General features: G+C 49.1%; 1 protein-coding gene across 1 annotated transcript in view; it reads right to left on the bottom strand.

Moving 5' to 3' along the window:
* NGFR (nerve growth factor receptor) overlaps positions 1–14,071 on the bottom strand; it is a 43,041-nt gene extending 28,970 nt beyond the window's left edge. Inside the window, exons 1-2 of the mRNA XM_090044697.1 lie at positions 13,945–14,071; positions 7,413–7,554 (exon numbers count right to left, since the gene is read on the bottom strand). Coding sequence (XP_089900823.1) covers positions 7,413–7,554; positions 13,945–14,004 — 202 coding nt within the window. The 5' untranslated portion in view covers positions 14,005–14,071. The remainder of the gene's footprint in view (positions 1–7,412; positions 7,555–13,944) is intronic.
* Positions 14,072–15,429: the final 1,358 nt, after the last annotated feature.

The following is a 15,429-nucleotide window of genomic DNA, read 5'->3' as shown; positions in this document are numbered from 1 at the left end:
CAAGGGCTGTGATACAAGGTGACCAGAGACCTTTATCCATGCAGTGCCTGGCAGGTGGTCCCAGCCCATGCCTAGGGTTTCTAAGCACTGTGGCAATACAAATAAGAGGGATGGAAGATGCTTCCCCATAGAAGCCCAGGTATGTCTCGCTTGTCCCCAGGCCTTGTCGCATTTTAATCACTGGCTGAGTCACTCTCATCCAGCTCTCTCAATTCTACCCCCCTCCAAACTGCTAAGGGATTAGCCACTGCCATGGGCAGAATAGTGAACTTGACACGCCAAGGGTCCAACCTCATGTGAGAAGAGATAGGGAGCCAGTGTCAGAGGCCAGTGCTATGATCCACTACAGCAAATCCTATGGATCTGGTGCTGCGACACCCTGGAACTCCCAGTGAAGTCAAGAGGAGTTTCACAGGCAGAACCAGAAGAACTTAGAACCAGAAGGGACCTCTCATGTCTTTAAGTCTAGTTTTCTCCTTCATTGGTGACCACATCCTCTAAAACTCTTGTATAAAAGAAACAAAGCTCCATCCTAAAACCAGTGAGGTGTTTTGCCTCCATCATGACTATCAGAGGCTGTTCCAGATCCTCAGTGGCCTCGTGGTCAGAAACTTTCCCCTGATTTCCAGCCTAAATGTACCTCTTCTTGGACCAATAGTATTATCCAGTTTGAATAACTTCTCTCCCTGGTGTTTATACCCTGCTGTATTTATAGGGAGCAATCAGATGCACTCAGCCTGCCTTCTGCCAGGCAAAAACAAGCTAAGCTCTTCTAGCTTCCTCTTGTATGATAAATTCTCTGTTCTCCTGATCACCCTACTAGCCTCTCTATATTTGTTCCAACTGTAGTTCATCTTTCTTGAATGTGGACAACCATACTTGTACAGTGTTCCAGATAAGGCCTCACCTGTGCATTACATGACACTAAGGCTTCCCTACCTCTATGCGAAATACCATAACTCATGCAATTCTAGGACTGCATTTGTTTCACACTGGTTACTACAAGTCATTCTTGATTCTGTAATTGCATAGTATGCCCAAGCTCTTCTCCATCTTGAAGTTCCCAGCCAAAGAGTTCCCAGCTTACAGAAGTTTTCATTAGTCCCCAAATGCATCATCTTGCACTTTGTACTACTAAGTTTCATCCCATTGTTAATGCTCCCTTATTTTAGAATAACAGAACCAGACTGCATATTTCCAAGCCTCAACACTGCTGATATTTCCTAAGGAAGAGGGGGAAAGAGCAGAAGAGGGGTGGGTGGCTGGGAAGAAATAAAATAGGCAGAATGCAGACAAAAGCATCCTTCTTGAAGCTTCAACCCAGGCCTGGCACAGCTGAGGGGACCTGAGCCTGCAGAGGGAACCTTCCACCAGGTTTGCACTACACACATTTTCCTTACAGCAGCATCAAGCATGAAAGCTACTTACAAGCAGAGATGAGGAAGGACAATTAGTAGCAGCAGAGCCAATCTGTCGCTCAGGGTTAACAATACAGGCTTGTCTCATTCTTTGGCTGTTTTCAAGCATTTTCTTCAGTCTAGCTGTAAAATGCCCTGAGGCAGTTATCCCATGGCTTGGCAGAGCTCATCATCGGGTGGCTTTTCCCCAGTCACTTTCTTTCACTCTTAGGCCTAGCCAGGAAGGAAAAATCTTTCCTTCCCTCCTTGCTATTCTATTCACCCATTGCATCCTTTTACTTCTCACCCTCCCAGTTGTTGCTTAGTCAAGCTCTCCCCTCCCTTCTCATTTTTTCAAGGATTATTTTTATTACGGTAGCCCTTCCAGGCCCCATATGTGCACATAGTAAGAGATGATCCCTACACTAAGGGCTTTACATCCTAAATAGACAAGACAAACAACAGGGGGAAAGGGAAACTGAGGCACAGAAAGGGAAAACGAGTTGCCCCAGACAACACAGCTGTCACTGCCAGAGACAGAACCCAGTGACTGCTGCAATGGAATCTCTCTGCCTCTCAGTCAGCTCAGTATTCTGCACCACGCAGGCTAAAGGAAAGGGGACATCCCTAGATCTGTCAATGACGGCTTTCTTTCCCTTCATCTTGCCTTCCCTGATGTGGCAAAGCATAGGCCAAACCCAAACTTTAATCCCGAATCCCAGCTGCACTGAAATACAGAACACGGCCTGAGGCTAAAGACACACAAAGATGTGTTGAGGGCAGCAGTACACGCAGGGATATCAAATGGAAACATGTGTATTTATACATACAGCCACCCACACAAATTAACAGATGGATGCTGCCACACCACAGTCTCACCAGTGCCTCACCCACATAGCAATCCAACCCTCTTAATAATCTCTCATCTGCCCCATGTCCCCACCGGGATTCACACATTGGAAACTGAAATGGTTCCATCCTGCAAGTCCCTGGAGTTCAGGGGAAGGGATCTGGGGAGAATGTGCCCTGACAGAAGGCTGCAGAAAATAGTCTGCACTGAGCAGCTCTGGGACTGAGGGAATAGAACTGACTTGAAGCTGAGTGGGACCCAGGTGAAGGAGCATGAGTCTTTGATGATTATAAGTGACATGTGAAAGAATCCATGACCTTGGTATGCAGTGTACCACATGCACATAGCCACTGCTGCACGCAAAAGCCAGCAGGATGCATGACATCAATATAGCTATGGTATATGAAGGCAGCATGCAAACTTTGCATACGTTTATTCCCCAGGAGTTATAGCACCACAGCACTGACTTCTGCTGGTGGTAGTATAGAGCAACTCTCTCAGGTTACAACTACTGTTGGGTCCTATCTGGACCATTTGGTACAGGGAGGCCCAATACAGAAGCATGTGTGCCTGCATATGCACAGCTGTGATACAAGATTTATGCATTCACTGCCCTGTCTGCAACCTCCTCCTGCCAACAGCTCCTATATTCACATAACCCTCTTATTCCTGGGATAGAAATTATTTGCTCTTCCTCTAAATTCTAGGTCTGCATTTCTGGGATCAGACTGACCTGTATTTGCCCTGTGACAACCTAAGCATACGGACTCGTTGCAACAGAGTCCCTATTACTAATAACAACAAGTGATGTTTCCTCAAGTCCATCTACTGGGGATAGCAGGGAACCTTCTTGAAAAGCAGCAGCCAGTCTCAGCGTCCTTAGAATAAAGTCTCTATTTGCAAGGAAATCAAATATGGATCCAGTTAACACCCTCTTGACCTGAATGAGCCAAAGGGACCAGACAGCTTCTACTGAAGAAAGGGGTGGACAAGCTGACAGAACTCATTTAATATGGGTGCACACACCTCCCAGTCACCAGGGAGAGATCTCCAGGAGCAGTCCAATACTGACAAACCACTTGCACTTCCAGTATCATGACACCCAGGAAAAAACAACCAGTTTGACCCATCCTCCTCCAATACCATTATTTATTTTTGTTATTTCCAAGAAGGGTTTGCCCTGGCTTTCCAAGTGTTGATTGTTCCAGCATTGGTGTATTTATCTAATCTCACTGATCCTCTCTGCCTGGGTTGGGCTTATTGCCCGTATCTCAGAACTGTTGTGGACTTTGGTGCCGTCACACGGTCTTAGCTCCCTTTTTGCAAGATCTTCTAGATCTCCGCAAGGTGAGCCTCCCATCCCCTCCATCATTAATAGCCCAGAGTTCCTAGATCAGTTGGAAAAGCAGGGGTACCGGCCAGTAAGGAATCTCTCTGGAAGGTCAGCACCATCTGTAGTTCTGGCTGGGCTCTCATAACTGTACCATAAATCATTGCCAGTAAAGGGATGTCCTTGAGACTGGCACAAGACTAGAAGAACCTAGTGTATCAGGTCTGAGACAGCCATATCATGCTCCCACTTGGGGTGGCATATTAGCAAGTGCAAATCCAGTGGTGTAATCAAGGCAAGGTAACTGAGGCAGCCACCCCAGGCATTGACTTGTGGGGGAGGAACCAGCTGTCACCACAGCTGTACAATTGCACCAACAATGTGGTGGCAGCCAAAAGTGGCCACTGTTCCAGGGCTGGATCCAGGATTTCCTAAAGGAGGGTGTAGGAACAGCAACTGCAGGGGTGGCTGCACCGTCCTTCTTCCACCCCGCAACCCACTCACACTGTTCCTGGCAGGAACACCTCTAGGAACTTCTTTAAGTCCCCAAATCCGGTGAAAACCCCTCCTTCCTTCTCCTTCATGCTCAAAGGCACATACCCTCCCCCACCTGCTGCTGCTTTCTCCACTGTCCTGGGGAAAATGGGGAGCTCCAGAACCACTTCTGCTCACTCCAGCCAGGCTGCAGGGGATGTGCGGGGGGGATGTACTCAGCTGAGGACAGAATTGAACAGTAGCAGCAGGAATGGGCAGGGGGAAACGCCACCCCCATGCCTGCTCCCAGAGGACCAGACAGGAAAGGGAAAAACTACTTTTTCACCATATATTGCCATTGCCCCTCCCACTCTTCAGCCTGGCTGGGGCAGGCAGAAACACCTCTGGAGCTTCCCCCACCCCCGGGACAACAGGGAAAGTAGGAGTGGCAGGTGGGTGGCGGGGAGGCTTTCATCTGCTTTGGGGACTTAAAGTCCCTGGAAGCTCCTGTAGTGCACTCCAATCCAAAGCACGGGGAATAGCTACGCTTCCTCTGGATCCACCCTTCCCCTGCATTGCACCCATGTGTGGCAGCTCCCTGGGCACCCAACCAAATCATTACACCTCTGTGCAAACCCCAGCTACAGCAGTCAGGATGTTATATTATCTCCCTGCTCTTGGGATTTGAGTGGCACACTTCATGCATTCCGATGGGCCTTAGAGATGATGGTGAGTTACACAGCCCTTCAGCTAGCCCTTATGAGCCTCAGCATCCAATGGCATAAATCCAGAAGACCCTGCCTGCACCCCATTGGTATATGTCCTCAGCTCCCAGCAGAATGAAGTAGATGCCACTTCACTAGGAAGGGGGCCCTGGGGACTCATGAGTGGTCTGTGCAGACCCAGGAAATCACATGCAAGAGGCTGTGTGCATCTAGTCAGCATGAATTTGAGACCCTGTGAGCCACTGGGGAAGAATGCCACAGATCAGTCTATATCAGGGGTGCTTGACCTCTAGTCCACAGGCCAAACGTGGCTCGCAGTACCATGTCATCTGGCCTGTCAGGCTCCCCAAGGGTCAGGAAATTTGGCAGTAGGGGAGCAGTGACATTTTATATTGCCATCATCCCCCACTGTGAAGTTCCCAAGCCCCCAGCAGCAGCTTAGAGTTAGGCTATGTCCCCTTCCCTGCAACACACATCTAGATTGGGGCCAGGTTACACACCTTCCCCATGCAAGGGGCAGGCCAAACTGAGCCATGCCCCCTTCCCCCCGCCCACTGGGCCAGGCTGGAGCCAGGCCAAGCCCTCTTCCCCTTGAGTGACTGGATTTGAACTGGGCTCCCGCATGGCCAGATGGGGCCCCATTGTACCCAATCTGGGCACTGGACTGGGGCCACCAGCCAGACGTAGCCTGCAGATGGACCAGGCACTGCCCATCTGGCTTACCAAGCAAACAGGTTTAGCATGTTCTACATGGCTTTGAAGTGGCAATTTTGGAGCATATGGTTGCCTGCAAAAAGCCAGCAACTGGACCTGAAGATTTAGGAGGCTCCATCCAGTCATATGTTTCGTACCCTCAGGATAGGGCCTTGCTGGCTTCGCTGACTTGTAGTGGCTACTCTGTACAGGGCTAGCACACATCTCCAAGGTCAGACAGTCGGCCTGGTATTCAATATCCAGAGTCCTTGCTGCCATTCACTCAGAGGTTAAGTAGCATTCATTGATTTTGCAGGAAGGTGGATATTTATAGCCAATGCTGTGTAGCACTACACTGGCATGGAGTTCTTCCCCCTGACAAGACAAGTCATCTGCTGCACCTTCTCCTTTGCCAATACTCCCTCTTTCGAACAGGGTGTTAAACAAAAAACAAAACAAACAAACAAAAAAAAGACAGCCTTACTTCTCATTGCATGCCCTTTCCTCCCTCAGGAAGTCTCCTTCCCACTACCTATGGGCTCTCTCTTCTCCCCACTGCATTTTCTATTGCACTCAGGGCCCAAAAACAAAACAAGTACAACAAATCCTCATATAAAGTACAACGGCCTTTCACCACAAGTGTTCTGCGTGCAAAGTTTACTGTAAGCAGTTGAAAACAGCAGCTTTTTGGCACCTTTAAATGGTCTGCTCTAACAAATATTTGGACAGCAAACTCCCCAGAACCAGCTACAGAACTACACAAATAACGATACTCTAACCCACTTGTTACTAAATTTTTTTATCAGGGTCACTAGCGTGTATACTCTCTGGGTGTTTTTGAAGCATTCAATAGAAAAAAAAACTTGTCTTAGATCATCCATCATAAAACAATATATGTTCCCTTGGTCTTGTTGAAGCTACATTACCCCAATCCCCATATTAAACTTTTGGTCTTACTCCATTTGAACAGATCAGAGTCCAACCCATACAACTGCACAGAAGAGGGAATATTTCCCAGTTCTTGAGACCAAATATTTGGCAATTGCCATTAAGTTCATAGGGGAAAGTTTAGAGTGTTTGCAGGGAGGATTGTGGGCCTTGAGAAAGTGAGATGTGAAAGCACAGCCAAGAAAAAATTCAAAGGATCAGAATTTCAAATGGGTAGGGGGGCAGGGCTGCATCCAAATAGAAATACTGCATTTGGATTCATAAATTAGTTGCATGTGCAGTTAGTTGCACATGCTGGAAGACCAGCCCCCTTGGCCTGCACAAGTAGCAGGTAAGTATCTTTAACCACTGTGCATCTACAAGGTTTGAGAAGTATTCAGTGATTTGGGGAAGAGGGGATCTTAGTGGAGTCTAAATGATATACAAGGCAAGCAGATACAACTGAACACATCAGAAGTCACAGCAGACAGCAATGGTCTGTATCAGGAGGAAGAGTGTAAGTCAGTGCTGGATTATGACATGCTGAGGCCCTAAACTATGTCCATCTTAAGAGGCCCCATACAAAATAAATAATCCACAAAATCCACAAAAATGAATTTTCATGAAATGTTAAGATGCATTATTGTCATTTCTACAGAAGTTTATGAACTTAATATGAATAATAACCATGGAGCCATATATATGTATATTCTTGTCATATTAGAACAAAAGTGTCCAGGGTTTTTTTTCTTATTTAGAGGCCTCTCATATGGTCAGGCCCTAAACTGCAGCTTAAGTCTAAATCCAGCACTGGTGTAAGCAACTCGGAACTTGGACCATTCATAATAAATCCCAGGTTTGGACAGTGCAAAAGGGACCCTCATGTTTTTCCTTCTGGATGCTTCTATTCGTCCAAAGACCTGTTATATCTCAATACTTTAATCCCCCTCCTTATCTTGAAAGAAGCAGCAGCGGATTTCTTCCCAGCCCCAGAGCTCTCAGCCCCAAGTACTTACTGTCCAGGCACGGCTCGCAGACAGTCTGGTTCACTCCACAGGGCTGCACGACCCCTTCTCCCAGGTTGCAGGCCTTGCAGCATTCCCCACTGAGGGTGTACATCTCAGTGGAACACTTTTCCTTCGCACCCCATGCTGGACCCTGCCATGCAAGAGGAAACAAAATGAGAAGACTAGTCCCTTCACTGGACCCCAACTCCAATCCTCTCCTGCCTTTCTGTGGGGAAATAAATAAATAAATCCAGTCCCAATGGCAGGTGAGGTGCCCAGTGTGATCAAGTACCCCAGCCTAATGCACACTATTGGAAACACCTGGGCTTATGATGAGCTCACCTACCAAATATTGCTAACATCAAAGCCTTTAGAGAAAAAGGAAACTGCAGGGAGTCTCCCCTTGCCCCCCACCTCCAACCCCATTCTTCATTAAAGTCCCCCCCTCCAAAGAATCAGTGGTAGAAGGAGGCCCCCTACTATAGACAGCAGGGGCCTGGATCCAAGCTTCAGCCAGCTCAGCGGGGGTGGGGGAATGGGTGCTGCTAAGTGATTGCAGCACTACTTATACTGCAATAGAGCCTTTCATCAAAGGATCTCAAAGCACATTGCAGTCATCCTAAATCTTCTAGCAGCCCAGTGAAGTCTGATGGTTATTGCCTTTTCCCGATAAACGGAGGCTGGAAGACTTGCCAAAGGTCAGGCAGCGAGAGCTGGAAACCCAGGAGTCTTGAATCCCAGGCTCCTGCTTTAAACACTGATCTGCAGAATATATTGCATAGTGGTTTATTATGCTCCAGGACCTTAACTCAGAGAATCAATGGTAGAAGTGCTGCACTGAAGCTCTTGGTAATTAGGTCACTAAAAGAATCAAATGTATCCTTGCCTAATGGAACCAACTATTTTTGCTTATAAATAAATCCTATCATTTCATATGGAAGCAATAACCCGCCGCTATTCTTGTGGTTAGAACAGAGCTGCACAGGCATCATGTGGGTTTGTGTAAACCCTGCAGAAGCGCAAGGCCAGCCCTCCTAAAAAAAAGGAGAAAAGGGGGTGCTTTAACTTAATTGGCTTTCATAAAACCCTTCTTGGCAAAAAAGCACCCTGTCCTGTTCTAACAATACTGCTAGGAGAGACAGCTGGAGGCAGACTCTGGAAGGGTGAAGGCAGAGACTGAGTTTTACAAAAACTATTATTTTCCCCCCAACTATGCTTGCAGGCAGGAAAATGCAATAGGTTACAGCAGTAACTCTGGGAAACTCCAGGAAAAGAGGGAAACAGATGCCTCAGAGCATAAGTTTAGCCTCTTTTTACTCTCTTCTCTCTGTATAAGTGATAGGAAGAACAAATTGCTAACAGAACACCAAACAGGCATTGTGAAGTAAGAAAATGAGCGTGGTCCCCTCACTCCTTTTAGAGGAGTTCACATAAAAAAGTAACTACTGCTGGAACTGACACCAGTTAGCTAATTAGTACTTCATGCACAGACTCAGAAAGGCAGAAGATTAAATGGGACCCATGAACTGTCTATGCTGTTATCCTGGGAAGAGCAGCTGTAGGACTGGATGAAGTGAGAAAGGCTTGAAAAGTCCAGTCGGTTAGTGCTGAGAGTAGTATTTCCCGGGCAGTACAAGTCTTCCATTTCTACCCACTTCAAAATGTTGTTGCTTTCAGTAGTATAGTTCCCAGGTCTTAAGAGTTTTGGGGAAGCCTCCCAAAGACACCGCCCCACCCCCCCGCAATCTTCCTGAGCCAGCAGACTTACAGCTTCAGAGACAACAGTGGTCAGTCTCAGAACTGCTTTTCAGAACTCTGAATGACAAGACTTGAGCTTATTTCATCCTACTGTTCTGGGGAATCTGCTCTGGGCAGCATTAGAGGAAGGTTTTGTAGTTCTTCATGGAGCTCAGAAAGCCTGAGTAGCAGGAGCCCCACCAGTCCAGCAACAGCAGGTATGGAGGGGAGGAATAGAAGAGGACAGGGTGAAGGAAAAGAAATAAAAGTTTTCTCCCTTCTTGGAATCCTAGGGTGTTCACATCTAGCGGTCAGCCATATCCAGAAGTGTACAGGGACAACATTCCTGGAAGGAAAACCAAAATCATCCCCCTTCCCAAGAACAAAGAGAGGGCAGGCTGGTCTCTTATCCCCTTTGGACTTTCACAGGGAGCCCCCAGCACCTTCTGTATCAGCATCTGATTAGGAAGTTCAGGGTTGTGCTGTACATTTGTAGATGTGTCCAAGCTAGCTGTGATCTCCCTTGACGACCAACAAAAGTGAAGACGCAGTGACACTTGCTTCAGAGCAAGCTGCCCAAGCTTGCCTAGGACCCTGAATGCATGTTCAGGAAGGTAGATTCCCCAAAGTCTATGCCACCATGACTTTACTGCAATTGGTATTCATGCTAGCTAGAGAGAGGTGGCTAGTTGTGTTAGTCTGGGATCAAGCAGAAGGCACCTTAGAGAGATGAACTGGTTCAGAGACGTGTGTTCTCACAGGTAACAGCCTACTTCACCAGATGGTAGCTAGATGACAGCTACCTCCAGTACAACCACACAATTGCATTCATGCCCTGGACTGCAGTGTATGCACTTAACTTTCTGGCTACTAGGTGTCCAGTACAATTTTCCTGTTATGAGGTAGTACCTCTGTCCTGCATCTTTCACGAATAACATTCATGCCAGAAATGCAAGGAGAACATTTAACAGACCCTCAGATTAAAAGAAATTTAAAAAAAAAAAAAAGAGAGAGAGAAAGAAAGGTTTTCTAGATATTTTTTCATTGCCCCAGTACACCTGCAGGGAGATAAGTCCAGTAATCAGCCCTATGGTTTGCAAGTATATCAGCTCCCTGCGCAGCTGGAAACTTCATCAGCCAATTAGCTGCCTCCTTTCACAATGTCTGCTTTATCCACTCTATCCTCTGTATATTATACATACTGGCATTAGACAATGAAGCGCCAATTACAGGCATTTGAATGACAAAGTGCTCCAATTACTCTGCGCTTGAAAGCATGTGCTCTCATCACTGGCACTGAATTGCAGCCGTAGCATCCTGCCGGATTCAGTGCTTCAGCTGCACAATAGCTAGTGGGTCCCTCTGGAAACTACGCATCACACTGGTGAGCATAAAAAGCAGTTTCATACTCCAACATGCTAAAATGGGTCTCTGGGTCTTCAAGCAGAAGCTGTAAACTCCTAATGGCTCCTGTATTAAGGTGATGGGGCATCCCCTGCTCCCAAAGGATGGGCCTGGAGTAGTTGGGAGCTCTGCCAAGCTGGTCCTCCCATATCACTCCTTATAGTGCCTTCTGCTGGAATAAAGCATTGGTTCTCAACCTCTTTAGACTAAAGGCAGCCCTCAGAAAATGCCAGCTCTTAGCTTCTGCTCCTTTTTCAACTTCCTGCCCAAGTGCAGATGGGCTGGACTTGATGATCTTGTAAAGTCCCTTCCAGCCCCTAACATCTATGAATCTATGAATAGAGAAAATTTTCTGATACAAAGAATCACCACCCTTACAAGGATCTTGCAGAACCCTGGTTGAGAAGTACTGATCTAGAGCGACTCCTGTTGCTAGAAGCTGGGAACACAGCAGCTGCCAGCTGCCCATGGCCAGCATGATGCATTTCTTACTATTAATAATTCCGGGAAAAAGAGAGGACCCAAGCAGCTGTGTTCTCTCTCTCAGCCAGCTCTCCCACACTATCCTTGCAGCAGCTTCTTCTCAGGGAGGCTGGGACTGAAGGACCTGTGAACTACTCACAAGCAATATGCCTCAGAGAGCCTGGGATGGAAGGGAGCAAGTTACCAAGATCCAGCGCTCTTCCTCCATCCTATTCTGCTGTTCCTAGCACCAGAGCATGGAATTGGAATCGCTATGAGCTGTGGACAACCAGGGGTCCCTACAGGGCTCTCTGTTGGAAGAGGAACAGTTGTGAGAGACGACCAGTCTTAAGGTAGCTACAATTCCTACCAAGAACACTTTTAGCTCTGACTTTTTGTACAGCTAGCAGCAGTCCCCTTCCCCTGTTGTAATTCTTGCTCAGAAAGGTAAGGAGAAGTGATCGGAGGCCTCTGACCCCTGACAATCCCTCCCCTCCATGCTACTAAATGGTGTGGAAAATGTAACTTCCATTCCCAGGTGCTAGAACCACCCTCCCTTTCTGCCTGCTTTTCCCTACCCATGCTGGGGTCTTGAGCTGAAACGCCCATAAAGATTAACACACTTATAAGCAGGCACATGGTCTGCATTAGTCCAGTAAAATGTGCATGTTATTAACACAACTCCTGTTGACAAAGCCACAGGTATTAACCCCATAAAGCATTTTGACAGCTGGAACAAAGGGGGAAGAGAGACACCATTGCAAGCTTTTAATTGCTTTTTACATTGCAGTGATTGATTTTATTTTATTTCTTTTTTTTTTAGGCAGATGAAGATTTAGAATGCAGGGTCAAAACTTCACATTTTGGGGAAAGATTTATACATGAAACCTGACAGCAAATCTCTTTAAGTCTCCAGCATGAAAAATATTTCATCCTGAACTCAGTACTGGATGTAGTTATAGCTGGAGATGGGCCCATCTTAAAGTTCACTGCCCCCCAAGCCTGATAAACTGGATCTGGCTGTCTTGGCTGTCTGTGATGGGAAAAACCAAAATGCTGGCTCAGAACAACCCCCAGACTTTGGGGCGCTTGAAACTGATGTCTGAAGAATTCTGCAGCCTAGAGGGAATCACAAGTCAAAGCAGCAAAAAGGAAGTCATTCTAGCTCTTCTGGGGTCTGTCTATACTGCGATCAAAGGTGTGACTGTAGCAGAGGAAGAAATCCACATTTGCAGCACTCTGGCTAGCACTGGTAACAATAGCAGGGAAAGAATGTGGCAGCACAAACCTAAATATGGGCTAGCAACCGGGGTCCCCGGGGAAGCTTGTATGCCTGGGCTAAACTCTGCTGGTTACATCTTCCCTGCTATTGATTAAAGCTGGAGTGGTTACACCTACCCTAGCTTCAATCCCACCCCAGTTGTACTGCAAGACAAATATTCTTGTGATCCCGTCAGTGGGACATGGAGCTGGACAAGCCAAAGAGCAAAGGAACTCTGCACTACTTGGGTATTTGTCAGTTAGGGAGTTGGTGGTAATAAAACGCTGAGCCTCTCAGGGCACAGATGCAGCTTGGTTATTGCCATATGCTTAGTGGTCTTTGTGAATTGAGTTAGAAGGGCCCAGTCCACCTTCCAGGTGAGACAGGTATCCTAAGCACAGCACGCACCACCATGATACCTTTGCCATTTCCTATCTGGCTGGCTCAGCCAGAAGATACAAAGGAACTCTCCTCTGAACCCTAGAGGTGGTGCCTCTGAATCGGGGTTCAGCAGAGAAGGGATGTTGGGGCTGCATCTGATGTGTGGACCAGGCCATGGGGGTGGCTGGATTTTTGCCAGGGCTGCATTGCTTTAAACAAATGATATGACAAGAGATAGGGCACTCTGGTTCCTGCCCCTTGCCCTAAAGCGAATGCTGGACTGTATGGCACATAGGAACAGAGAGCCTGGATCAGACCCATGGTCCGGCCAGTTGGGTATCCCATCTTGGACAGTGGCTGGCACCAAATACTTCAGAGAGAAATGTGGGAGATGCAGAGTAGTAGGCAGGGGTGGACATGCCCCTCACATCCATCTTGTCCTGGTGCCTAGTAGAGCTTGCCCTCGGCCCTGAAGCACTACGGTTAATCTTGCTGCCACCCCTCCTTGTCCCTCGTTCTGAGAGCACAGGATATTCCCCGTTGCCGTGTAGATAGCTGAGCCTATGTGAACCTGATGATCCCTGGCAAGTCCTGCAGCCCCGTGCCTACACAACGCACCGCCGTCCTGCAGCCTTTCCCTCCACTCTTGCCGCACTCTCCAGCTCTTTAATATTTCATTGGCCTCTGTACAGTGCCCGATGCGCTGACTTTTGTCTCTCCCTGGGCTTTAACTGCCTGTGCCCCAAGAACCACCAGGAGCAGAGGGAGGTGCTTTAGTACCCAAGGGCTATTTCTCTGGGCTACTAGATGTCCTGACGCACGCAGCACTGTCCCTGGGAACAGGGTGGGGTGGAGACCGAGGGGGACGCGCACATGGGAACAGTGGCATGCGGGGGTCCCGGAGAAAGGGCGAGGCAGCTCCCCTTAGCCGTGCGGCTGGCCCACGCTCAGCCCCTGCTCCTGGTGGCGGCGGGAGCCCAGCTCCTGTGGGTGAAGGTCACCGGGGGGCTGGGCTCTGCCCGTGGCTCAAGGGTGCGGGTTAGCTGTACCCGGCAGTCTTCGGAGAGGGGCCTTCAGGCTCCGGGATGGGGCGGCCTTTCCTGAGAGGGGACACTAGAGGCTGCAGCCCCACACCCGCGGAGTCCCTGGGAATGGGGGTGGAGGATGGGACTGGGGTGGGGGAGCTGCCCTCAGTGCCCAGCCCCGTCCTGCCCGCCCGGCTGCCCCTGCCCAGCCATCGCCCCCCAGGCACGGGCTCCCGGGGGCTGGGAGCTGCCCCGAGCCGGGGCCACTCACCCCTGCCCCCAGCAGCAGCAGCAGCAGCAGCAGCGCTGGCGGCGGCGGCGCCTTGTCCATGGTGCGGGCGGCAGCGCGGGCTCCTCCTGCCCCGACGGCGGCAGCGGCAGAGCAGCACCTGCGCGCGGCTCGGCCGTCTTATGGCAGCGCTGCCTCGTCCCCCCGCCCCGCCCGCGCGCCCGCCCCGCCCGCCGGGAGTCGGGGACCAGCTCCGGCCGCCTGCCTCCCGCCGTCCCGCGCCCGCGCCCGCGCCGCCTGGCCCCGCGCGCCCTCCTGTCTCGGGCTGGGTGCCCCGCACCCCTCTCTCCTCCTCCACCCCCTCTCTCTGTGTGGCCCTCTGTCTACAGCCTCATACACCCCTTCTGTTTATCGACCCCCACACCCCCCTCTGCTCTCATACATCCCTTCTATCTGTCCAGCTGTCTGTTGCCATACACCCCCTCTATCCTCTTTCTTTCTTTCCTCGAGGCCCAGATCCTCGGACTAACCTGTACATGATTTCTACTGGCCCACATTTGTCACCCTCCCTGGAATAAACGTCTCTTAAAAGTCAAAGTCTTTCTTTCTTTCTTTCTTTCTTTCTTTCACCATAACCCCCTCTCTATCCTCATCCACCCCTTCTGTCTACCACCATAGACCCCCCCACCTCATCCACCCCTTCTACCATCATACATCTCCTCTCTTTCCTTATCCACCCTTTCTGTCTGTCTGTCTGCCTATCACCATAACCCCCTCTCTATCCTCATACACCCCCTGTATCTACCATCATAGACCCCCTCGCTCTATCACCATACATCCCTTCTAGCTATCTACCCCATACACCCTCTCTTTTTATGCTCATTTACCACCATACACCCCCTTTCTGTACCCTCATACACCCCTTCTATCTCTCTTTGTCTGTCTACCACCATACACACACCTCTCTCTATTCCTCATACACCCCTTTCATCTATTGCCATCTTTCTGTCTGCCTAGTCTCTTATTGATTTTTTTACTTGCAGTACAGAACCACCAAGAAGCCTCCCTCAAGTGGAGAAACTTGCATGTGGTTGCGTAACTAAGCTCAAGACTGTGTAACAGATGCAGAGGAAATTCCCCTTCCAGCTCCCCGTCTCCAGCCACATCTTTTCCAAAGCACGGTTTGCTGCTGAGGCTCAGATGTCCAGACAGCAATGAGCATTGCAGACTGCCCTTGTACGAGAAGTGCTACAGCATGCTGCGCTAATGACCTCCAAACACTCCAGAGTCTCTTTGTTAAAAGATCCCATGGTATCCTACCAGAATGGCCTCAGATATGCTAGGGGAACTATCCCCCAGCTGCAGATGAGAAATGCACAGCACAGTCAGAAGTGAGGAGGTGTCTTTTGAAAACTCCACATTTTTGGTCCAGGATGCTGTGTGTGGGTCTGGTTTCTCAGAGCATCTTGAAGACTGTGGATGGTCCCAAGCCAGTGCTGGTCAGAGCATAAGGATACCTCTGTCACA

Source organism: Crocodylus siamensis, chromosome 4, assembly GCF_052110815.1.
Source record: "Crocodylus siamensis isolate JL-2025a chromosome 4, ASM5211081v1, whole genome shotgun sequence".
NCBI lineage: Eukaryota > Metazoa > Chordata > Crocodylia > Crocodylidae > Crocodylus > Crocodylus siamensis.
This window is presented reverse-complemented; position numbering and strand designations above follow the sequence as displayed.